This window comes from Tribolium castaneum, chromosome 3 (assembly GCF_031307605.1).
Source record: "Tribolium castaneum strain GA2 chromosome 3, icTriCast1.1, whole genome shotgun sequence".
Classification (NCBI taxonomy): Eukaryota; Metazoa; Arthropoda; class Insecta; order Coleoptera; family Tenebrionidae; genus Tribolium; species Tribolium castaneum.
The window spans coordinates 22,873,061-22,899,822 of NC_087396.1; the positions used below are offsets into that span (position 1 = coordinate 22,873,061).

General features: G+C 32.7%; 2 protein-coding genes across 3 annotated transcripts; one reads left to right on the forward strand and one right to left on the reverse strand.

Annotated features, from left to right (window-relative positions):
• Positions 1–161: 161 nt before the first annotated feature.
• Positions 162–26,629, reverse strand: LOC658884 (uncharacterized protein). The gene is made up of 11 exons (XM_965235.5): positions 26,448–26,629; positions 24,879–25,066; positions 23,312–23,503; positions 22,254–23,258; positions 19,960–21,113; positions 17,532–18,029; positions 17,372–17,483; positions 10,021–10,245; positions 7,479–7,722; positions 5,572–5,669; positions 162–427 (listed from the first exon to the last, which is right to left on the reverse strand). The coding sequence occupies exons 2-11, from the start codon at positions 25,047–25,049 to the stop codon at positions 266–268; spliced, it is 3,861 nt and encodes a 1,286-aa protein (XP_970328.1). The 5' UTR covers positions 25,050–25,066; positions 26,448–26,629; the 3' UTR covers positions 162–265.
• LOC103313550 (ubiquitin-conjugating enzyme E2 H-like) lies at positions 10,355–14,069 on the forward strand. 2 transcript variants are annotated; one of them, XM_064355698.1, is made up of 3 exons: positions 10,355–10,548; positions 13,356–13,383; positions 13,441–14,069. In XM_064355698.1, exon 3 carries the CDS (start codon positions 13,441–13,443, stop codon positions 13,966–13,968), a length of 528 nt encoding a protein of 175 aa, XP_064211768.1. In that variant the 5' UTR covers positions 10,355–10,548; positions 13,356–13,383; the 3' UTR covers positions 13,969–14,069. The 2 variants fall into 2 exon arrangements, with proteins under 2 accessions (XP_064211768.1, XP_064211767.1); XM_064355697.1 differs by lacking the exon at positions 13,356–13,383 and having other exon boundaries at positions 10,367–10,548.
• Positions 26,630–26,762: the final 133 nt, after the last annotated feature.

Here is a 26,762-nt window from a genome sequence, read left to right on the forward strand (position 1 = left end):
CTCGCAATAAGTCTTCGCACGAATCCGTTTGTCATAAATAAGAAAGTTCCGACAATTCTCATAAAGTCGGAGCAAATAAAAACAAAACATCGTGGAAGAATCGTTGGAATTTTATGGAACAGGATCTAATAAAAGCGGTGTTGGAAAAGAGACACAATTAAAACGCTGCAACCATTTATTTAAACTCTCTAATAGATTAACAAATGAAAAAGCCCTAGTTAAGATTCGCTCGCAGTCGCGAGTAAACAAATCAAGGGGGATTTATTTAGACGCTTTCTTGGCCTTGACGGTATTCGAAAACGCTTCCACGCTCGACGAAGGTCCCAAGAGAAGCGTTAGTTCTGGCATTCCCCGGGTGCTGGAAGTCCTGGTCGTCCTGTTCGCAGCCGTAACCGCCACCTCCGGGGGTGTGAAGCTGGAAGACGTCCTGAAAGCGCATTAAAATTATAATCGCTTCATTTACAGCGTTTTTGATGTGGTTTGAGACACGAATTGTTAACTAACAGTTAGATTGAACTAATTGGGAAACCTGTGTGCAACAAAATACCTAGACAGTTTCACTCAAACTTTTCATTACAAAGTTTTATCTAATCTTCTCCAGTCGTTACAAAGAAAATATGCCTGATAAGACGAAAGTTTCGTACATTCTCGATGAAACAAAAACATTTTAAAGTTTTCCAAATTTTAGTTAAGTTAAATCCTCAGACGTACAACAAGCACAAACTTCAGACGCTGGCGTTGTGAAACTAAACACTGTCGAACTATATTACAAAATCTACGTGAAAAGTAACTTTGAATAAAAACTTGCGAAAAACATTAATATGTTCATTTCAACTTTATTTTACTTTTAATTTGCACTTTTTTAACCGAATTGTAATAGAAATGGCAATTAACAGCCGACAATTTTCCAGTCGCCTTGTGATTGGACTGTTTTATAGTTGGGAGTGCATTACCGATCGATATCCAATGACAAACACCTTGCAATTTTTTGTGCAGTAGATAAACAGGTCGGAGCTCATTTTCATTGGGCAAATTATTCGAGGAACAAAATGGGAGGCTAAATCGGCTTCATATTGAAATGTTAGGATTATTTTTGTAACTTTGAAAAAATAAATGCAATGGAACAAATAACAAATAAGCTGAAAAATTAAGTTTGGAACATGTTTTGTAATTTTTTGCTTCCAGTGAATTAAAAGTAGTTTTTATTCAACAATTCAGCGAATAATATTAAGTCTGTGTATTTTACAAAGTTTAAACAATTTTGCAAAAAAACATTTTGAGTAAAACAATCCAAAATAACTCTCATTAGTTAAATCATCAGATATGTTTGTCGAAAACTTCAGGTGTTGTTCTAAAATTAAAAAAAATCAAATAAATAACACAAAAACTGCCAAACCATCTTACTTTTAAAGTACCTACATAAAAATAACAAATTCGCAAAAAACTATAAATAAGTTTATCTATTCCAATGACGAATAAATTAATATATAAACATTTTTTTCTTCTTCAACAATTAATACTTAAAAACAATAAGTACACAGGCCGACATATGAAATACGTAGTTATTTGTTTTATATGTGTTAACACGAGCATGAAAAAAGTTTTTCTGACGAGTACAACACAAAGTTTTTTCTACAACCCTCTTTAATAAATTAATTCCATAAATTGTTGGTTAAGCAATACATAAAAAAGTCCATTATTCACCATTAAATGTTAGAAAAAAAAAATTTTCCGAAGCCTTCTGCCTCATCTAAAGTTATTTACAAATATACAAACTGTTTCCAAAATTAGCTACAATACAAACTTTTTTTTTAATTTAGCACCCTATAATTTTTTATATTTTCGATTGTAGCTTTCAAACTAATGATTTTGACTTAAACTTCTCATGGTCGATTTTGCTTATTTTTATATTTTTTTTAACAGTGAGACTTTTAGTAAGAATTAGTAAAGTAAAAAAAAATGGTGGTAATTTTTTTGAAATGTTGACGGCTTATCGACAGGATGCAAAAAATAATAAGTTGTTGTCCCAAGCCGTGTATTTATCATTACCGGGATCATCTTATAATGGGTTCCGAGATCGCAGGACATCCTCCGGGAGTCATGCATCATTCCGGGAAAAAAGCCGTTATATCATCGCCTAAGCCTGATTAGTTCCGGCGCTTGCTGCTATTTAAGAAAACCAATTAGTTCGGCTCGTTAGATTCCAATTATGAAGTTTAATGAAGTCGTCTTGAATAGCGCCACCATTATCGAGGCGGAATTAGCTATACTTCCTGGCAAAGCGTCAATAATTCTCGATTCACGTTGTGTTTGTCTATTGTAAATAAAACAGAGATCCGCAGCGCGGAAAGCAAATACCAGACGATGCGTTTGTAAATTTTACATCAAGGCGACAAAAGGTGACGAAAGGAGTGGTGTTTGTTTCTTATTACCGCATGATCCGGGAGGATTTGGGATAACTTTGTTTAGGCCCATCTTGCTGCAAGCCCGACGAATATCTGATTCAAGGCGGTTGCGTGTAATCCTCACAAGCAAGGGAGATTCTAACGTTTGTAACTGGAGTTTTGAGGAAAAGTCCAATACTCGGGTATTTATTTCAAGTTCAGCTTTTTAATGTGGATTAAGGGAGCCGTGAGTAGCTCATTCCGCCGAAACTGTTTAATAAAAACCCCCAGAAAGCGCTTCACTGCAGTTCACTTCCTAATAGTCATATTAGATTTTTTCCCGGCGTACGTGAAGGAGCAACTAATTGCTCGTTTCGCCTCAAGTTCCACTAATTGCTTACCTACCAACCCGTCGGGAGATGACTGATATCTATTGCTGCACTAGATACACTGAAGTTAGTTTGATGCAAATCGAGAAGCTTCAATGGCAATTACCGGGCTTGGAGATTGCACACACATTGTACATTGAGGAGATCAGGACGGGCTTACACATGTATTTTACTCTTTTCTATGGACTCGTATTGAGCCGTTCCATTTCCCCTTTTCGTGGGATTTAGACAGATAGCTTTACTATTGTGTATTCGGCGTTTTATTGTGACTTGCAGCGTGAGAGATTTAGCATAATGTCGAGCGGGTGTTACAATAAAGGGGAGACTTCTTTAACATTCTTGTGCGCGCCAGGCGCCGGTTTTAAACCGTAATGATTTTATCTAACTCTATTCGATCTAAAAATCATCAATGAGCAGTGATAACTGCGCTCCAGCTTAATCAAAAGTATAAGTGAGAGCTAATAAAGATAGTATTGAATAGCGACATGTTAAGTGAAAGGGTTACTTCACTTGCAAATTATTCAAACGTTGAAATGAATTGAAATTAGTTTTTCAACTAAAGTAAACACAAAATAATTAAATAAACAAGAAAATTATAGCATGCCATTAAAAATGTATTATTATGACATCATACTTTTTGGGACTCTCTGTATGATCAAAAATATTTGCCTAAAATGTGTCCTAGAGAATAAATTTTGGATTAGTTCAGCTATTTTAAGGCCGTTTTTATCCCTATACCTAAGTTTAACCGTTTTCGAGGTAACTAAAATTTTTTGAAAATTTTTGGATTTGCACCTGTCACTTAAAAAATCGGTAGCTCTCTTAGTTTCAAAGATTTCGAAATCATATTTGAGGAATTAAAAGAAAAAGCCTATAGCTGTTCTGCAGTGTGTTCAAAATTCGAAAAAAAATAAATAAACCAAAAAATTTTAAGGTTTAGTTTGGACAACTTCAAGTACCCATAACTTATTTTTTTCAAATAAGATGTCCCAATTTTTATTTTACTAGATGGAAAAGATTTTTTTTTCTGCATCGATTTGTATTAGCATTCCCTATACCTATCTGTCATAATTTTCAAGTTAGGTTAGTTTTTTTAACATTGTAGAAAATTTCTAACTAACCACAGCTATTTTTGCATAATTTGCCATTTCTAATTAAACAAACGACAAACTCTGTTCAAAATTGTGTTGTCCGTCCTGATAAAACAAAATAAATTCATTGAATGTTTGTTTAAAAAACTTTAATTTCTCACAAACGTGTGGCATTTTATTAAAAAAAAAGTTACACGTGCTTAAAGTTCTGAAAACTTAAGTTTAAATATTTGAGATTTGTTCTTCTTTCTTAGAAATTTGAAAACTCCAAAGGAAGACCTATGTTTCCTCTTTCAAATGTGCTAAAAAATATTTCCAAATTTTTAAAAATAGCAGAGGTATCGATTTTTGAACTGAAAGGTGTAAATTAAAAAAAATCAAAAACCCTAAATATTTCGTAAACGGCGAAATTTAGGTATGAAAACTACCTTAAAAAATATTAGTAATCCAAAAACGCATTAAAAAATATAGCTTTCTTTTTTAAAATAAAAAACATTATATACTAATTTTCAGATGACTATCATCATTAGAACTACCAATGTGAGGTTTACACAAAACACACTGTATATCTCAAAATCTTGATATCTCCAATTTTTTGTAGCAACAAATACACTAACGTTAAACAGTGCCACCAAAACCAAATTCAGTTTTTTTAAAACGTTTATTATACGTTTATAACAAACGTTAGTAAATACCATTTTTTAAAACGTTTATTATACGTTTAAAACAAACGTTAGTAAAGACCATTAATAATAACGTTATAGTTCTTTTACGTATTTTACATAAATACAAGTTAAGACATGCTGTTAAAACGTTAAAAATTGGTAAAAAAATAACAGAATAAAGATGGTTTTTAAACAACGTAACAAAAACGTTAAAAGAAAACGTAATCAAACAATCAGATAACAATAGGAATGTACAACCTATACAAGACATGCTGTTAAAACGTTAAAAATTGGTAAAAAAATAACAGAATAAAGATGGTTTTTAAACAACGTAACAAAAACGTTAAAAGAAAACGTAATCAAACAATCAGATAACAATAGGAATATACAACCTATACTACCTATACTTATGTATTTTGAGAACTTAATCGATTTTCTTTGGTTTGTTAAGTTTATAATATTAAGGAACAAAAATTATCTCGAATTTTTTCGCCGGATTCTTTCGTATCTGCTTTAAAATCCTCAATTAAGCCAATTTGGTAAAATTTCATTTAGTGAAACGTTTCAACCGTGGCATTCACCCTAATTTATAATTTAATCCTGCGGCTTGGCCGTGTTATTTTAAAGACACCCTTCCATTAATTATTTCCTTCAGTCGAGCACCTTAATCACAATAAATTCCTGGTATGGTGTTTTGCAATAAGTATCTGCAGCACTCTTAAATAACACTAACACTCTTTTATGTCCCGCCGCAACGATGTGCCTAGTCATAAATTCAAGATGGCGCCGAATTGGCGATTTAACGGTGCCATTTTGTCGAGATTGATAACCCGAGCGCCGAGACACGATAATGGTGCAGTGTTATGCTAATAAAACTAACCGAGCTCATAACCACAAAGGGCGAATTGTTTCGTTTTCTATTGGCGATTTATCTTCGTCGAGGCTTAAAAAGCCGTCTGCGGATCTTTTCACGCCCATCGGAACGGAACCGTGGACGAAAAACGCGAGGATGTTGGTAAACAAAACGGTTTGTCATACTCACCCCGGGTGAAATGGGAACTGCAGTTTTCGGGCCGAGATTGATCGTCCTACCGTCGGCTCTGATTAAGAGATTGAGACCTCGAGCGCCGGGACCACCACCTGCAAAAAAACAACACAAGGGCGCAATAAATAAAGGGCCGAAGCCCGCGAGGGCACTTCTTTCCGACGAACACAAATTTCGCGGCTGATTTACCGAACTCACAGTCAAATCATAACTAATTCACAAACTCGGCCCAAAACAACAACTTTATTTTCAATTAATTTATGAATTTTTTATTCCTCATTTAATTCATTAATACCAAGAAGAACCAACAAAAAAAAACAAATAATTGTTTTATTATTTTAAAAGAAAAAATTTCCAATTATACAAAAATAACTCTTCGTTTGCTGTTTATTTTTAACAAATTGATGTTTTTTAAAGTTAGACATTTATTACTTAGATTAAAAACTTAATAATATAATATAATATTTACTAAATTTACAGATGAGTCTGTGTTTTAAAAAATGCCTGGCTTTAATTACGATTTTGTTTCTTAATGTTTGTAAAATTATTTCACAAAAAAATTATATTTTTCAGAGATTTAGATTTTATTAAATTAGTAAACAATAATTATTGCTATGTTTTATACAGGTTCAGTCTCTTAAAAGTTTTACATACGGTGTCAAACGCGCTACTTGCAAATTTCTCTAACGTCAGTATTTTCGTATATAGTATTCGTAAGAAATCAACATACCTACGTTCAAAATTTCACAGCAAGAGTTGATCTAAAGACTTTTTGAACGAACTGTATATTGTTACTTTATCTCAAAAATTAATAATAATAATAATAATTTTCGTATATAGTATTCGTAAGAAATCAACATACCTACGTTCAAAATTTCACAGCAAGAGTTGATCTAAAGACTTTTTGAACGTACTGTATATTGTTACTTTATCTCAAAAATTAATAATAATAGGACTGATTTATTAATTTAATCCGCAATTAAATGCGTGATTAACTAATCACGTGACCGAATTGAAGCAATTTTATTGGTCTATTCGTGTTGTTAACTTTTAAAAACGAATTAAAAGTTACTGAAGCTTTCTATAAACCGGGCCTTAGAGAAATATTCGTTTGTTATTAAATAAGTTCGCAAGCCATGTGATTTTTTTTAATTTTTCTAAAATTTCCTGTAATAAAAATTAATTAAATAATATTATGTTACAGATTTTTTATTTCTATTAATAACATCCTGGAAGAATTATTAACAATTAATAATTAATTTTTACTGTTCATTTATTACTAATTGCCAATATTTTGTTAATTGGAATTACGTGACATATTTTGTATATTTTAGGCAAAACATAATTTATAAAAGTATCGGTTCTTTCAGAATGTCATTATCTATCTACGTTTTATAAAATGACTTCAACAAATGTAACACATTTATTGCAATGTACCTAACAAATTTATTACATGCTTGGACAACTTATGAAAGTAAAATTAATTATAGTTCTGTTAATTAAGAGCTTTACAATGTTCATGTTGGCATATTTGTAAACAGTGTTAATTAGTTTAAAACTCTCAAGGACTGCTCCCAACAATAACTTCTCATGAAACTATTTAAAAGTTAAACGTCTTGCAAAATAATTAAAGTTGATAACTAAACAAGTTACTGAAAAAACTGTTTAAGAAAAATGAAATCGATAACAGCTTGTCAAGCTTGAATAAATAAATAAATAATAAAAAATAATAAAAAAAAATTATGCGTTGTAGCTAAAACAACCAAAAATTAGGTACAACTTTCTTTCGTGAACTCAAAATTAAAGTAAATTGAATTGATAAAAAATCATCGCTTTGCTAAACTTTCAATCATGTGTTAAACGGTTGTGGCTAGAGATCAAGCCCTAGACAGTGTTGCGCTCACCGTTGAGTCCGTAAGGCTGCAGGACCCTCCTCTCAGTGAGAACTGACAACGTCACCGGAGCCCTAAACAAAATCTCCCTTAAGACTCCATCGCCGCCCCTAAATCTGCCAGTGCCGCCAGTGCCTGGTCGTAACATAAACTTGCGCACATGTACGGGATATCTCCTTTCCAATATTTCAACATCGGTGATCCTCGTGTTAGTCATATGTGTGTGCACTCCGGAACATCCGTGCCATCCGGGGCCCTGAAATGAAACACATCAAACAACCCCTGACCCGGACAAGGCCACCGTCGCTAACGATTCTATCAAATTTCTGGACGTGACTCCGAAATTGAGTTGGCAACATTGAATCGTATTGCGGAGTTTAAATCACATCAAATTTCATGCAAATCCGTTCAAAAGTAACAAAAAAGTTACTGAAGACACGTATGAACTTTACCGTCAAAACCAATTTGCCGAATTAGTAATAATAATAATAATAAATTTGTCAAAGAAAAACCAAGAATACATAATTTTTGCATCAAGTATTTTTGCAAAGTTTTCTTGAAAACAAGTCGAAATACCGGAAAATATTCGTTTTACAAGTCTATAAAAAAAGATTTCAACAAAATTTGACTAACATTTTTCGAAACTTCAACAACTCAGGTCAAAATTGATATTTCGCTCGATTTAATTCGATTTTAGACCAAAGGTTTGCAATACAAGCCTCCAAATATTGCGTTTTATGAACGTTTTAAATGGTTTTTAAGTCAGCAATTAGTCAAAAACAAACAAAAAAATCACTAAATTACTCAAAAAATGTTTACTTTATTTTTTTTCAAGCCAGCAACAAACAAGAATTAAAGACAAAACAAGAAAACAAAGACAAAAATTGCTTAAATTAAAGCAAAAAAGTAATAGTTTTTTAAAAAATTTCACTAAAACTGATTGAATAATTAGATCAAAACTCTTATTTGTGCCTACGCTCATTTAATTTACAAGATCTTGTTAAAACATCGCTAAAATTAAACAAAAAAGAAAGTTATCCCTGCTTAGACTCACTAGCTCGATAAAAATATCTTAAAAATCATCAAATTACACCGAAATAATATTTTAAACTTGATTTTTTAAAAGACTGCCAAAATGGCCTCAAAAATCGCCAAATAAATCGAAAATTGATTTTTTCCCGAAACCAATTTTTCTTAAAATTTAACTTAAACCTAACTATTAACTAAAAGACGGTAATATTTATTAATATAGTTTTTGCAAAATTGCACTAAACAGGGTCGAAGAATTACTAAAATGAGTCAAAAAATTGATTATTTTTGCTTATTTTCCACGTTTTTCACGTAAAAATTTTGGAAAATCACAATAAATTTTCGAAAAATTTCACAAAAACTGGCTAAACAATAACCACATTAGATCAAGATCGATGTTTTCAACTAAAGACTCAATTAGTTAACGAGGTCCTATCAAAAATAAGTCAAAATTAACAAAAATTATAAAAAATTAAAGATTTTTGTTGTTTCATTAATGAAATAGTTTCATTTAGCTCGTGAAAATCAAACCAAAAAAATTTCAGTCAAAGTCGGTGTTTTTCGTTTTTTTAAGCACATTTTTACACTAAAATCTCGCTAAAGCAAGCCAATAAATAACCAAATACAATTGATAATCATATTAATTTCGCTTCTTTAGTGAATTTTAACTCGTTTTCCAGCTATTGAAATAATTATTTGGCACAAAAAGTCACGAAATAAGCGAAAATTCGTATAATTTTTGTTCTTATTCGCAACTTTTCGTATGTTTTTGAGATAAAAACACCAAACTAAATCAATAAATTATTAATTTTTTACCAAAAAAATTAATGTATTTATACTCACCTTTGAAACTCCAACCTTTAAACTTGTAAGACGTAAACTTTCTACACTATTATAAGATTTAAATCAAATTTTTGTTAGATTTGCTGACTTCTACTAAGTGTACGATTTCATACTTAGATTTTCGATCCATATACAAAAAAAATTGTGTTATATTAGAACCTAAAGTTCAAAATTTTCTAATTTTATTCATAATTTCTCAGAAATCAAAGTTTGCTATTAATTCAAAAGTTTTAAGCCAACTTTTGAAGGATTATAAAGGACGTTTACCTAAGCATAAAAATTCCATCAATTATTTTTTTATTTTAAACTTTTTATTTTTTTACATTTTTCCTTTTATAACAACAGTCCTAATTGTTGCTCTTTTGTTTTTAATGTTGTAGAAAAAAACATTTTTAAGAGAAAAATACTAACAAAAAGTAATGTTTTAATCTTCATTAACGAAACATTTTTTAATAAAATAATTTATAAAAATTAAAAAAAATCTTATACATAACTCTATTCAGTGCTGACACTAAATCTCAAAATCGCGAAGTCATCTAATCAGAGACGTATTGTACGAATTTAATAATATTTTTTCGACAATTTGTTCGAAATACTTTTCCAAAGTGAATCCCAGTGCAGTTCGGAGATATAACCGGAGTCAAAACAGAATATTATAAAGTTGAAATAAAATATGTCTCACCGCTCCGCTGCCTCCAGCGACGGTCTCGTAGCACCCCCAGGAGCCGCTGCCAAATGTAATATTATTCATGCATCCTTGGGAGGCGGCACACGCCCTGAAGGCCTTCAAAACAACGTCGACAACTCTTTGGGACGTTTGAACGTTGCCGCCGACAACCGCAGCGTTGTCGCTGGGGTCGAGAATCGAGCCCTTCGGGACGTGGATTTGCACGGGGGCGAGGCAGCCCTGCACACAAAAATATATCACAATTTATTAGATATGGACAAATATTTACGCCAGTTGTCAAAATGATGAAAACAAATTGAAACGAAAAAGAAATAACGAGCAAATAATCTCGATAATTCGTTGACAATCACTGTTTAAGCCCTGCAAAGCGGACTGATTCTCTTAGTAACCGCACACCCCGAAATAAACCCGTCAGTCCAACGTCAATTCGGCGAGATGTTGTGAATTTGCCGTGACCTGGAGTTAATTCGCTGGGCTTCCAAGATTTCGCCGCCAACAGCTGGCAGGCATAATATCGTCCAGGTAAATATTTGATAATCGACGATGGACATTCGAATTCTTCGCGTACCCTTCGTGGTTAATTATTGAAAGGTCGTGAAAGATTCAGCGCTTAATCCTAACATCTGTTCCATAAGCTGCCTCAGGCCCTCGAAGTGAGCCGAGTCATTATTGTACTAAATCGTAAACTTGTTAAGATATTCCCTCTATTGTGGAGAGGAGGAGCACAACTTTGGTCATTTCATTCAAGTTTAAGCACACGACGACAGTTGCACGAAATTTGGGTCGATTTAAAAATTGTACCAAAAATTTAATAAGACACTAGAAGAATAAAACTGATTTAAAAAACTAAACACTATCAAAATTTTGAAAGTTGAGTACAAAATCAAATTAATCAAAGAAAAACTGCCCAAAAAATCGTCGAATTGATGTGATTTTTTCCTTTTAAACGTCTGAAAAAGTCAAAACTTGCTTAAAAAAATATTATTAAAAAATTTTGCTAAAAAAAACAATAGAATAGTAATCAGTAATCACCAACAAATTTGGTATAAAATTATATTGTTTCTTGTTTTTTTTTCAAAAACACGGCTATTTCGTTAATTTTAAGCAAAAATACGCCGAAGAACTAAGTCGAAAAATATATTATTTTAACTCTTTTTCAAAAGTTAAGAAATATTTTATTAAAATACACTAAACTAAAAGCCGATTTTTACAGGGCTCTTCAGTATTTCAGTATTCTAAGCAGTATTAAGAAATAAAGATTTTTTCTCTTTTATTAATTTCTCAAATTATTTAAAAATCGGTGATACAACAAAGAAAGAAACCAAGTTCCTCTATTCTTCACGTCAACAAAATTAAAAATTATTTATAATAATCATCAACATTAAATTTTCAAAGTTGTGATAAAAAATTTATCTGGCAACATAGTAATAAAATAAATACTCCACAGCAATTAATATTGATAAATGCAGTAAAAATAGCGATGAATTTTTTTAAAGATTTCCTGAAACGTTCCTATACACACTGTGGAAACCTCAATTAAAATTTAATGCGCTGGTGGAAGTTAAATTCGCTAATGATGCGAGCAGCTGATTGGATCAATTTGATCACGTGATCAGTTAATGAAGCATTTAATTACGAAATTAATCACTGACTTTAATATTTTTTCCCAAATATTTCAACCAAAATAAACCATACTTAAGTTGTAAAATCTGTAAACAGGATCGAAAAAAAAATCCTTTTCGGGTTTTTAGTACATTTTAAGTCAGAAACGCAATTATTTAGCAAAATTTCGTCAAAAATTATGCAAAAAATCTTCAAAATAGGTTGCAATTGGTTTATTCAAGCGTTTAAAGACGTTTATTAGAATAAAAATTCAAAAAATTAAAAAAGACATAATTTCGACGTTGAATTAATTATTTAGAAAGCTTTCCAAATAAACCAAAATTCGGCAAATTGGCGTCAAAGTGATAACTAAAAAATAATAATACTTTTAGCTATAATGTCCTTTAATTACACAAGAAAATTTACAATAAAGAACATAAGACGTTTCGACATAAACATGACATCATCAGCATCATCATGGAAGACCTCTCTGAGAAGCACTTATCAGGCAGAGTTATTGCATAATTATGACCAAGAGGGCGTAAATATAAATTTTAAAATACATTGTCTTGGTTTAGATTTTTTCCCGAAAAACCTAGACAACAAATGTAAGACAAGGGTTCTGGGACGAAAACGTGTTAGGAGATTTTTGATGGACTATTATAAAGTACAAAAAAACAGAGTAAAAGCATTCATTTTTACTTTGTTCTTTGGCTATTTAAGAATTATTCTTGCTTTTTTAATTAATTATATACCGAGTGTTAGCAATATTTCGTACGTGAATTTGTCATAATCAGAGAAGTTAAAAACCTTTACATCGTTTTCAAAATGTGCTTAAATTCTTCAGAAATTTTTATTAACCCACCTGTTGAGAACCACTGTGTGGCTTATGGTAGTTTATTAGCAGTTAATTTTTTCATTAAACAAAATGGAGATGGTGGCGCATGAGCGTTTTAAAAATTTTTCAAAATTGTGGTTAACATGATCAATTGTGTGGGAGGTTCGAATCCGGGTTCTGGCGAAAAAGTTTTTGTTTTTTTTTTTCGTAAAATTTAATAACAAAACACACATTGAAATAGAAGAATATCGTAATGGACCAAGAAGTTAATTCACCTCTCTGTTTTGTTAATAATATTAAAAGTTACGCAAATATTTATAATTCTAATTCAGCGGTTCTGAAAATTTGGGACTTTAATTTCAGAACGATTTTTTGAAAAAAATACACATTCTTGATTTACATTTATTTTGCTTAATCTATCTACCTTTAAATTTTCGCTAAACCATTCCCTAATACGCTGTATTTCTTTTAAATCGGACGTGATGGAATTGTTATATTTTTTTAGTGGCTCATAATCTATAAGAAATGATGACTTTCAGTTAAGGTATGGAAATCGTGTTATTGTGTAATTGTAATTGATTAATTAACACATTTTTTGATAAAATTTTTCGTTGTTATTTAAAAAAAAATTAATTAGCTTCTTGGATAAGTGCCACACTTGGCGGAAATTGCCTCAAAAGCGACAAGAACTATGTTTCCACATACTGTTAGTAGATAATGGTAATTCAATATAATTTAGCTATGACTAAGTGATAAACCGCGCGTCTTAAATACCAAAATGTTGACAGACTTCGATAGTTAACTTGGTTCTATCAGCTCTTGAGTGTTTTGTTCTGTTTCTTTGTTTCCGAAGCCTTGTCACACTTGTCATATTTCCGTTTGATTGTAGGTTAAGTGCAGCTCGTCAACCCTCAGCGGTATCAAAATCCGATTTCTTGCAAAGTCAGGGCACATTAATGACGGCGCGTTTCCAGATGAACCACCGCATCAAAATCGACGTGATGAGACTAATCGAGAGCAAATTCGACGTGACTACTTGCGACAACTACCGCAACTTGATCGTGAAGTTCAACGGGCCCAGAGGGACGCCCTACGAGGGTGGCGTGTGGCGAGTGCGCGTCCTCCTCCCCGAGAACTACCCCTTCAAGTCGCCAAGCGTCGGCTTCGACACCCAGATCTTCCACCCGAACGTCGACCAGACCTCCGGCACGATCTGTCTCGATGTGCTCAACCAGAAGTGGACGGCGCTTTACGACCTGGTGATCATCTTCGAGACGTTTTTGCCGCAACTGCTCAAGAACCCCAACCCGGAGGACCCGCTGAACCATTGCGCGGCGATGGTTCTGACCAGGACGCCGGAGAGGTATAACTATTTGGTGGTCAAGCACGTGCAGGAGTTCGCCACTCCGGAGAGGATGCGCGTGTGGGAGGAGGGAGGACAGGCGGAGGAGCAGAAGGAGGATGGAGTGTCGGATCTCTCCGACGATGAGGAGGACAATTAACGGTGTATTTGCGAGTTATTAAATTTTTTTTTGTTTACTTATTGTTTGTATGAGGTGTTCCTTGTGTTGCTATTATTGGAATAAAGTTGGATTTTATTTAAGGTTCTAAAGTATAATATGGTCGCAGAAAATATTTAGTTAGATAATATAAAGTTGATGTCTGTTTGATGTTTAGGAAAAAAATATAAATACCCGACCTTGTTTTATTTATTTCATAAGACAAAACTTTAATTTAGTTTTACCACAACAAAACGTCATGATAATTACTTCTGTTATTGTCTTATTTTAAAGACAATTATTTTTATTAGTCTAATAATTTTTCTTAATAAATAACATGAAAACTAAATGGAAAAAAAATACAAGTTGGTTGCAATTAAAAAATCTATAAAAACCAATGATCTGTAAATTTTTCATTTTTTAATTTCTTTTTTTTTTGTTTCTTTTTGTTCTTCTGCCCTACGTTATTTCTTCTCTTTTTCTAGTTTATATTCATTCATTTTATATTCATTTTAAACCAACCTCGTAACAGGAAAATTAGATAAAAAATTGCATAAATGCTATGAAAAAATTAACGAAATAAAATAAAAATAAGTATATGGTAAATAATAAGTAATAAAGAAAATTCGAGCAAAATTTTTACGTCATTTAAGATGCTTCAAAAAATAACAGTTTTAATAATATTAATTTTTTAGGAAACCATCAAAAAGACAATTAATTTATCATTATCATTTATTAACTAGTTACAGAAACTTAGAGTTTTCACTTAAGTGCTCAATTGCTTTACAAAATAAGGCAAATGCAGGAAGAAAAAGTCCTTGGTATAAAGTTATTATTGAAATCTTTATTCTTTTATTTATTTTTGCAACGTTAATATTTTCTATGTATTTACCCGAATTATCAAAAACACTAAAGAAAACATTGATTTGCCATTAAAAAAATTGAAAAGATTTCTTTATCTAAAATTTATTTTTTTAATAACTTTTTTATTACTTTCTGTTCTTCTGCTTTACGTTATTTCTTCTTTTTTCTAGCTATCCAGTTTAGATTAAACCACCCTCATAAAAGCGATTTTAGATTAAAAAAACTAAATAAATGCAACCAAAATACATAATAAAATAAAATAAAAATAATTCAAAAAATTAAGTGGGTGTAAGCTGCTTCAAAAAATAATAGAATTCACACACCGCTAAGCAAATTAGGATAAAATAAATTACCAAAAACAGCAAAAAAATGTTGGTTTGCGCTTAATAATAATTAAAAATGATTTTTTAATTTACAAGCCAATGATACGAGAATCTAAATTTTTACATTTTTATCGCTTTTTTATCACTTTTTTCTTCTGATTTATTTTTTATTCTCTTCTTCTAACTTCTCGGTTTATATTGAACAATCCTCGTAGTTGGAAAATTAGATAAAAAAATTTGATAACGAGGAAAAAAAATTGAATACAATAAAAATAGTGAAAAATAAAAAATTAAGCAATATTTTTCACGCCGTTTAAGCTGTTTAAAAAAATAATAGTTTCACACACCGATGAGTAAATTTTCGAAAGAGACAATTAATTTATCATGTCATCACTTATTAGTTATTACTGAACAATTGAGTCAATATGCTCAATTGTTTTAGAAAATAACACAAAACAAGTAAAGTTATTATTAAAATCATTATTAAAAACGTTGCTAATTAATATTTTTTTAATGTACTACCGGAAGAATAAAAAATGATGTATCAAAACCTCTAAAAAATATTGGCTGCCATTAAAAATTTAAAAATAATCTCACTATTTAACAACCAATGACCTATAAATTATTACGCCGTGTGAGCTATTTCAAAAAATAATAGATTCACACACCGCTGAGTAAATATTTGAGTAAAGCATTGAAAAGGCAGTTAATTTATCATATGATTACTTATTATTACCAAGCAATTATTGAGTTAATAGCCAGTTAAAAATTTCATTTACGAGTTGCATAAAATTAAGTAAGAAAGCCTTTTGTATTTTGTATATTATTTATTTTTTTGTAACGTTTTTATTTCATATTTTCCTTGTACTTACCACAAGTATAAAAAAATGAATTATCTAAACCACTAAAGACATAAAAGTTGGTTGCCATTTAAAAAATAATTCAAAATGACCTCATTATTTAAAAACCAATGAATTTTTTAATTTACAAGCCAATGATACGAGAATCTAAATTTTTACATTTTTATCGCTTTTTTATCACTTTTTTCTTCTGATTTATTTTTTATTCTCTTCTTCTAACTTCTCAGTTTATATTGAACAATCCTCGTAATTGGAAAATTAGATAAAAAAATTTGATAACGAGAAAAAAAATTAAATACAATAAAAATAGTGAAAAATAAAAAATTAAGCAATATTTTTCACGCCGTTTAAGCTGTTTAAAAAAATAATAGTTTCACACACCGATGAGTAAATTTTCGAAAGAGACAATTAATTCATCATGTCATCACTTATTAGTTATTACTGAACAATTGAGTCAATATGCTCAATTGTTTTAGAAAATAACACAAAACAAGTAAAGTTATTATTAAAATCATTATTAAAAACGTTGCTAATTAATATTTTTTTAATGTACTACCGGAAGAATAATAAATGATGTATCAAAACCTCTAAAAAATATTGGCTGCCATTAAAAATTTAAAAATAATCTCACTATTTAACAACCAATGACCTATAAATTATTACGCCGTGTGAGCTATTTCAAAAAATAATACATTCACACACCGCTGAGTAAATATTTGAGTGAAGCATTGAAAAGGCAGTTAATCTATCATGTGATTACTTATTATTACCGAGCAATTATTGAGTTAATAGCCAGTTAAAAATTTCATTTACGAGTTGCATAAAATTAAGTAAGAAAGCCTTTTGTATTTTGTATCTTATTTATTTTTTTGTAACGTTGTTATTTCATATTTTCCTTGTACTTACCACAAGTATAAAAAATGAATTATCTAAACCACTAATGACATAAAAGTTGGTTGCCATTTTAAAAATAATTCAAAATGACCTCATTATTTAAAAACCAATGACCTGTAAATTTTACATTCATTTTAATTTTTTGTGTTTGACTATTTTATCTTCTTCTGCGTCACGTTTCACCTCTACTGATCTGTTCTGGCTTTCGATATCATTATTACCGAGCAATTGAAACAATATGTTAACTTTATAGACAGCTAATAAAAATTTCATGCATTTCCTTTATTAACTAACAAGTTGCAGCAACTTAACCGCTGCACTCATCGCATCAAATAATCATCTTGTTTGCCGCTAGTTGCTCCATCCGCAAAATTCAATTGCTCCGGAATTTTCCGGTACATAATCTCAAATAAAAAAAACCTCCCCCGATCGAATCTTTCAGCTTACTCGACTTACTATGCATACCTGATTAAGCGGAACGTCGTGTCCGACCATGCAGCGCAGGCAGTAAATAAGGGCCGAGAGCGTGATGGCTTTGGGCGCATTGCAGTTGCCCCAAACTTCCGGTCCAGTGCCCCTGCACCCACCAACTTGCAATAATCACACGTGAAAACCCCCAACTTACGTAAAGTCACAGAACGCCGAGCCCTTCTCCCTATCCAGTGTGACCCTAAGAACAATGGGAGACCCGTCATCCATCCTCTCCTCCGCCTCAAGGACACTCTTCCCCGTCCTTTCGAACGTGTCCTTCGCCACTTGCTTCAACATGTCCCTCACGGCGACCTCGGCGTTCTTCTGGATGTGGTCCATGTAGGCCTGCACCACCCTCAGCCCGTACTGCTCGATCAGCTCGCCCACCAAAGCAATGCCCTTTTTATTGGCGGCAACTTGTGCCCGCAAATCCGAGATGTTGTCGCTTAGATTGCGACCACCGGCTTTAGTAAACGCTGCAATCACCTCGTCTTCGAGGAATCGCCCGTTTTCCACCAAAGTAAACGACTTGAAAGCCGCCCCTTCTTGACTTAGAGTGGTGGAATGGGGCGGCATGGAGCCGGGGGTTATGCCGCCAATGTCGGCGTGGTGGCCACGGCTCGCCACGAAGAAAATTGGCTTAGCTTCGCTCCTGGAAATTTATTGAGATTTTGGTTACCGGCTTGAAAAATACTGTTTCAAAGTCGCCAAAGCAAAAAACGAAGAGCCGTTAACTCTGAAATTTGTTTGGTGTTTGGAATATTCGGATTTAATTGAGATTACGTTGGATTTCTGAGAAGTGGCAGAATTTCGGTTAAATTAGTTTAGAATTTAGTGAAATGTTTCTGGAATTACTAGAATTGTTTTTGGAAATATCACTGGAACTTTTGTAAAATAAAAAAAATCTTTTTTGCAATCACGAGAATTTTTTTGGAGTTATCCGAGATTATTCGAAATAAAAATTGACATAATTTTTTATCGAAATTAGTTTGAAATTACAGTAGTTTTTTTGGAATTACGAAAACTAAATCGAAATTACGAAAATTAAGTTGAAGAAACATTCGTAATTTTTTTTAAATAAATGAAATTTTCCGCGGGAATTTTGGTACAATTACTAGTTTTCGTGTATTGAAATTATCCTAAATTACCCTGGAATTTGGAACTATAGAACTTACTAAAAAAATTAGAACTGTACATACTTCGCTGATTTCTTAGAAACTACTAGAATTACGTAGGCATATGCACATTACTGTTTTTTTAAACGTCTGAATTAATTTGGAATGGAAATTTCTCGTAACTAGCGAAATTAATTTGAAAATATACAAATTTGTTAAGTTACGAAAATTAATTCAAAAGTACGAAAATTCAATTGAAATTACAGAAAATAATTTCGAATGATTAGAATTAACCTAAAATTACTGGATTTTGGTAGAATTTTTATAGAATCAATGATTTTTTTAGAATTATATGCAATTACTCAATTAATTAGAATGCAAATTACCTTGATTTTATTTAGAATTGCAAAAATTAATTTGGGATTTATGAAATTAATTTGAAATTAATAAAGTTTATTAGAAATTTTAAAACTGCAAAAATTACGATAAAATTACAGAAATTTTGGTGAAATTAATAAAATGTTGCTGGATTAGGTACTAGAATTATTTTTTAAACTACGAAAATTCTTTTTGGAATTTCTGGAATTTTGTTCAAATTTTTGTTATACATTATCCAATACTTGGAAATTATAAGTATTTTTTTTCCTTTTTTTCAAACTATCTGAATTAAAATTTTGAATTACTCTGAATTCTTGAAATTACTGGATTCTTTGTAAAATTATTCTTTAAATTTTTTTAAATTATTCGAGATTACTTAGAGCGCAAATTACGCTGAATTTCTTAAGAGCTACCAGAATTGCAGAAAATTTGAAGTTTATTTTAAAATTGCTAGAATTGTTTCCAAGTTTCTGAAATTCATCTGAAATTGCTTAAATTCTTTTTGGAATCCCCTTAATTTTGTTTTTTTTTAATTTTCTGAGATTAATCTGAATGAAAATTACACCGAATTTCTCTAAAACAATCACAATTACTTTAAAATTTAACTTGGAATTATTGTAATTAACCTGGAGTTACTATGAATTCTTAGATTTACTATAACTTTGGTGTATTTTTTTGAATTACTAGAATTGTATGTAAATTTCTGTATTTTTCTAAAATTACAATAAAATAATTTTTAAAATTAGTGAAATTCTTTTTAACAAGGTTAACTATCAGAATTAATAAAATACTGAAATTTTGCTGAATTTTTTTAGAATTACTTAGCTTAGAATAGTTTGGAAAAAATTGGATAAAAATAGATCATTTGGAACAAGTTTCTTGCATAAAACCGAATTTTTTTTTAAGAATTGGCTGAAACGGTTTATTTTAGCCAATGGTTGGTTTCATTAAAAACTGTTTAATTCAGACGATTTCTTTTTTAAAAACAAAAAAAATTCTCGTCGAAAAAGCTGAAAACGGCTTTATCTTTCTATAGATTTTTTTTAAGTTAACAGCCCTTTGGTCAAAAATAACAAAACGCGAACCCACTTGTGGAAAACAGGTGTAATGACGGTCAAATCGGGCAAATGCGAGCCCCCTGCAGCCGGGTGATTGGACAAAATCACTTCGCCCTCGCTAAATTTTTGCCTGGTTTTCATCTGGTACTGAACGGCTTCCTGCATAGCGCCCAAATGAACGGGAATATGGGGAGCATTGGACACCAGACCCCCATCAGGCCCAAACAAGGCACACGAAAAATCCAACCGTTCCTTAATATTGGTCGAGATGGAAGTACGCTGCAAAATCCTGCCCATCTGCTCGGCAATACTCATAAAGCGGTGGCTAAATATACTGAGCTGGATGGAGTCCAGCTCAGGGCCGATCTCCTTGACATGCCCAGACCCAATGGTGATTTTAATATCTCCGAATTTGGTAATGGTACCGGTACAGTCAGGTTCGATCAAAATGGTACTGAGATTGTCCATGACAATGGCAGGTCCTTTGATAACATGCCCCGACTTTAAATTCTTCAGGAGGTAAACTCCAGTCTCCTGGAACCCCGTTTCGAAGTAAACTCGTGTTGTTTGTTCACATTTTGGGTCGCTTTTAGCACTTTCAATTGGTACTTCTTCAACCAAATCGCTTTTTCCAATCCCTCTCACCCTTATATCATCAACTACAACGTTCCGCTTGTGGATAACGAACCCAAATTCGGCCTGGTACCGTTCAAGGAAGGAAGCCATGAAATCGCCACGTTTCGTGCCATTTGGCCCCACTTCAGGACTGCACATGAGGGCACAGTCGGTACCATCGTACCGCATGTGCAGGAAGGGTTTAAGTTCGATGTTCTGGTCACTGAACCCTTGTTTCCGTAACTCTTTCCGGCACTGGTCTTCCAAATAATCGAACCGTTCGTCGAAATACTCGAAACTGAGGTCGTTGTAAACTTTGGCGCAAGGCTCCTGCGCTTCATTGACCACATCAGCCAATGCCATTCCATACGCGGACAAGATCCCGGCATATTTGTGCACGAAAACGGTCGTCATGCCCAAAGAGCGGGCAATAGCGCAGGCATGTTGCCCTCCAGCTCCGCCAAAACATGCAAGGGCATGACGGGCCGTGTCGTAGCCCTTGGCTTGGGTTAATGCCCGGATGGGGCGACACATGCTCTCGTTGGCGACTTTGATGAAACCCATCGCGACCTAAAATGGCCGCAATGGTGTCAAATATCCCCAACTTTTTATTGAAAGATAATAAGAAAACTCTTTAAACTACTTTTCCCGTCTTTTTGACCGAAATGAGAGCTTAATTTTTCATAAATCAATTTTAATTTAGACGTTTGTCTTCCAAAAAATTCGTGTAAGAATAGTATAAACTCCTGAGTCTTCCAAAATACGAAAGTCATGTTTTCCTATCAGAAACCACAACTTTATCATCTTTGACAAAATAGGATGTAATTACTTTTTTTGGATCAAATTACATTATTTTTATTTTAAATAAGTAAAAATAATTAAATTGAGAAGCTCGGTAGAACCTCTTATACAGTGCTTTCAGAAAATATTTAGATCGACTCTTGCTGTGGAATTTAGATTGACAGATTTCTATTGTCTTTGATAAATTATCGTTTTATTCTGTTGAAGAGTCAAACGCGATACTTGCAATTTTCACAAACGCCAGTATTTTCGTAAGAAATTAACATACTTTCAAAATTTCACAGCAAAAGTTGATGTAAAAACTTTTTGAACGCAGAAACCACAACTTTATCATCTTTGATAAAATAGGATGTAATTACTTTTTTTGGATCAAATTACATAATTTTTATTTTAAATAAGTAAAAATAATTAAACTGAGAAGCTCGGTGGAACCTCTTATACAGTGCTTGCAGAAAATATTTAGATCGACTCTTGCTGTGGAATTTAGATTGACAGATTTCTATTGTCTTTGATAAATTATCGTTTTATTCTGTTGAAGGGTCAAACGCGATGCTTGCAATTTTCACAAACGCCAGTATTTTCGTAAGAAAATAACATACGTTAAAAATTTCACAGCAAGAGTTGATGTAAAAACTTTTTGAACGCACTGTACATAACTGGTACGTTCTATCAGCCAAAAAACTTCTATAAAAAAATATTATAAAACTATTAATGAGATGATATATGTGCATAGAGGCAGAAAAAAAATAAATAAAATATAAATAAATAAATAGAAATAGTTTAAAGAGTTTTGGTAAAAAATAAACATTTTTTATTTTAGTCGTTTTTATTATTATTATTATTATTATTATTATTATTATTATTATTATTATTATTGTTATTGTTATTATTATTATTATTATTATTTACCTCTTCCATCGTCATCAAGGTCTCACGGTTCAAAAAATCGTTAATCTCGTTAGTCAGCCTTTGGAACTGTTCAACCGTGGCCCCCTTATCCAAGGCCGAGTCTTCATTAGGCCCAAAAATCTTCGGGAAAAAGTCAGGCAAAAGTCGCCCAAGCGCCAAATTGGCGTCAGTCACCGTCAAAGGCCCCCCTTTTTTATAGCAAACTGGTCCCGGGTGCGCCCCCGCCGACTCAGGCCCCACTACAAACATCCCCGACCTGAAGAACAGCATTGAACCGCCCCCAGCCGCCACCGTATTCACATCAAGTTGGGGGGCTTGAATGGTAACCCCAGCGGTGGTACTTTCGTAAACGTGTTCAAAACTGCCAGCAAAACGCGAAACGTCGGTGGAGGTACCGCCCATATCGAACCCAATCACCGGGAGATTGGTTTCCTTCTGCCAGGTGGTGACCGCATAGCCCACCACGCCTCCTGCAGGGCCTGAGAGAATGGCCCTTGCACCGTTGAAATGGTGCATTGGGGTCAGACCTCCGTCGCTTTGCATGAACAGGACACGGGTGCCTTCCAGGTGGTTTTTGAACCCGTGGGAGAAGCCCTGGAGGTAGCGCTTGACGTGGGGGGTGAGGTAGGCGTCAGCTGAGCAGGTGAAGCCTCGGGGGACGATCCGGACCATTGGGATGATTTGGTGGGAGAGGGAGACGTGTTGGAAGCCGAATTGGTGGGCGATTTTGCCGATTTCGACCTCGTGGTCGTGGTAAGTGTAACTGTGGGCGAGTGCCACCGAGATACTATTGATGCCTTTGTCTTTGATCGCTTTCAACTTGTTGTAAACTTCGTCTTTGTTCAGTTCTCGTGTTATGTAAAAGCGTTCACCAGTCGGTGTCTCAACAACTCGCCATTTCTTTAAAATGGGGTCTCCCAACTCGCACCGACCTTTCAGGAGAGGGACTACCCGACAATCTATTTCAACGGTTTCGGAATATAGGACTTCAGGTCGTTTAATGTTCTGGAAGTGGTGGTTTCACTGATTTGAAGATACCACAAGTGATGGGTACTTACAAGTTCGAAAATTTTTGGTCGCGCTTGATTGCCGATCAAAAGAATGTCTTTGAAACCTTCGTTGGTTACGAAAGCTATTCTTTCGCCTTTTCGTTCGAGCAAAGCGTTGGTAGCGACGGTGGTACCCATTCGAATCCATTCGATTAAGGTACTGTCGACGTTTCCGTCGCTATCCAAGGCATTGCCAGTTTCCTGCAATAAATAAGGCAGTTTGCACTGGTCTGCAACTTGTTGCTCTACGACTTTTATTTTTTAAGTTATGAATTTTTTAGTGTAAAACTTTAATCGTCTCTGTAGCCTTATCAATAATAATAAACTTTATAGAGGTATCTCTAATAGTTCCGGAGTTATTGTTCGATAAATGTTCCGGCTACCAGAAAGTGACCAAAATCGCGACAAAAATTGAAAAAATCAAACATATGGATTTTTTTAGACTTGTAACAACTCTAGAGAGCTGTTAAGGCATATATAAGTCCAAAAAACTGTAATAGAACGGGTTTTTAAAAAAATAATTTTTTTACTTTCCTGAGGGTAGTGTAGGAAATTTTGGCAAAAAAAATCAAAATTTTAAATTTCGTGAAAAGTTGGTATAATACAGAAATTCAGCCGCTGAATTCAATGGAACAAACCGCATTGCTCTACGACTTTTAGTTTTTGAGTAATAAATTTTTTAATAAATAATTCGGCGCATCCACCATTTTTATCTACCATATTCAAACGCCGATTATGGCCAAATTAAAAGAGCTAGAAGAAAACGGTTTTTTCCATTGTAAAGAGCACATCAAAATTTATAAGATAAGATCAGTTTTATTTGATTTTGAAACACTTTTAAAATTGACCCTTTTTAGGGGGGAGGTGTTAAAACTTTTTTTTAATTTTTCTAATTTTGTCAATTACGAATAAATTATCTGAAAAAGTGAAACTGTTTTAATCCTTAACCATGCAGAATGATCCGGGGAATCGATTGGCATCAAGAAAATTACCAAATTCTCAATGGTTTTTAAGTTATGAATTTTTTTAAATTTCACCAATTCTTGCTTTTATTTGCAATTTTCTCGAAAACTATTAGTCGAAGAACAATGATCTTTTTTGAAAAAAATAGATTATCAAAAGAGCTTTTCAACAATAATACACTTCATAGGGTTATCTTTAATAGTTCCGGAGTTATAGCTTGACAAATGTTCCGGGTACCCAGAATCGACCAAAAACGCGACAAAAATTGCAAAAATCAAATCCCTAAAAATCGAACTAATTTTTTTGTTAAATAAAATTTTAAACAATTCTAGTGAGTTGTAAAGGCATTTAAAAATTCATAAAACTTTGCTAGAAATCTAGGGAGTCAAAAAAAATTTTTTTTAAACATGACTGTCACATACTTCAGACCTTATCAGAAGAGAAAAATTCTCCTGATAATTCTCAGCTTTTTATCGTTCCACCAACTGAAATAGTTTCTTTATGTTGGTCAGATACAGATTCAGAAGTAGTTTAAATATTCATATTCATGCTAATTTTATTTGAAAGAGGATTTTGTTGCAGACCAGTGTTGTTTTTCTTTACGTTTACTAACCTCTTGTAGTATCCGGCGTATTCCTTCAGTCGGAGCATCTTTATAGTGCTGAGGGTCCTCAGATAAGAGTTTAAGGACTCGTATTTTGCCCCCAGGACATTTAGCAAAAACGTCCGTAAAAGTACCGCCTCTATCGATGGCAAATTTGAACTTTTCGTTGCTTTCGCCCATCTTATACGTTTATTTAACTAGAAATATTTAAGTATGTGCCAATAAAAAAAGACAAAGCGAGCACATTCACAAGAGAAGCGACATTACTGTTGTTACTTTTGTTAGCATTTGTGTTTTTTAGGCAATGAGAAGTATAGACAATTTTGAAATAGTTTATCAGTTTGTGAAATATTTAGAAGACCTTGACCGGACCCGTTTTGTGCAATGATTGCAAACGTGATTTCTTACTTCTGTTAATTCAAAAGAGTTATGCGTTGCAAAAAATTAACTCGAAAATCCAAGAATATTTGTAGCTTTGTTTTGTGTTTGTGTTTATTTTTCAACGAATTTTCCAATTAAAAATTAGGTTGATTTTAAAATAGAAAGTTTTGTAAATTTTGAAAAATAGACCACACAGTTTTGTGTTGGTAATCTTATCATAATGCGATAATTTTTAATTTTTATAGATCCATCATAAAAAAAAACAAAGTGTAATATTAATACAATGCTTTATTAGTGTTAATCTTGTACACACGTCAAATTTAGAACAAATAACACAAATAATATTCAACATAAATACAAAAATTCCTAATAAAATGACAAGATATACTCATTTTTGGAGCTACTTAATAATAATAATAACTTATTTAATTTTAATTGTACAAATTTAAGAAAAACTCCGAAAAAATTCACAGGCAGAGAGAAAAATACAAAGTCGGTATTTAATTCTGTGCAATTATAGTTTTGAAGATACAGAAAAAATATACTTTACTCCTCCTGTTCCTACACCTATCTAATCTACTTGCCAAACATTTAACTTTTTTAACTTCTAGTGTTTGGAAAAGCCTAAGACAAAACTGCTGTATTTACATATTTTTTGTTTGCTCCGTCATAAAATTGTATTTGTATAATAATTAATAATATCTGCGTTAAGTACTAGAAGTACTAAGTTTCAATAATGGTTTGAACGAACAAGATGTTTTATATTTACTATAAATCACGCAAATAAATCTAAGCTATCTCGGTGTAAATTGATAATAGTGTTGCTGCTTGCTGAGGTAATTTTGCAACAAAATTTATGTAAAAAGATTATCGCGGGCCATTCATTATGTCGCTCGTTTTCAAGTTGCTGGGTATTTTACACATGAACAAAGCAGAACAAAATATTTATGAAATATTCGCGCTACAACAAACAGAGGGAGACAAATGATCAAAATTTCGATCCAAAAAAATCTCGCCGCATTTTTTCTTTAGTTAATTTAGTGTTGTTATTAAAACGCTAAAACCTTGAATGCAGTAAATACACATTAATTGTTAGTAACAGCAAGCAATCGATAAAAATAGACATGCACATCCTATTACGAAACAGAACAGGTGATCACTGCAGCAGAACAAACAGCATTTTAATTGCGTTCCTACCTTAGTTGGGTATGGATACAGCCAGGAGGAAGGACACAACAATCAAGACTTTACTCATCAACAGGTTTATTATATTGCCGACAACGTATAAATAAGTTTAAAGCAAACAACTTGATAAGAATCGCTACGAAAGTTAATTGTCACAAAATGTGTGACATTGAGGAGCATTTAAGACCACACAGTTTAAAAGAAACTGCAGCGAAACGTTTGAGGTTAAGTTCACTGAAATGAGGGCACGGAATAGGAGTTTCCTCAATGGAAAAATCCCTCGGCCTTGATAGATAAAAGCATGATGTAACAGCGGATAAAAAAACT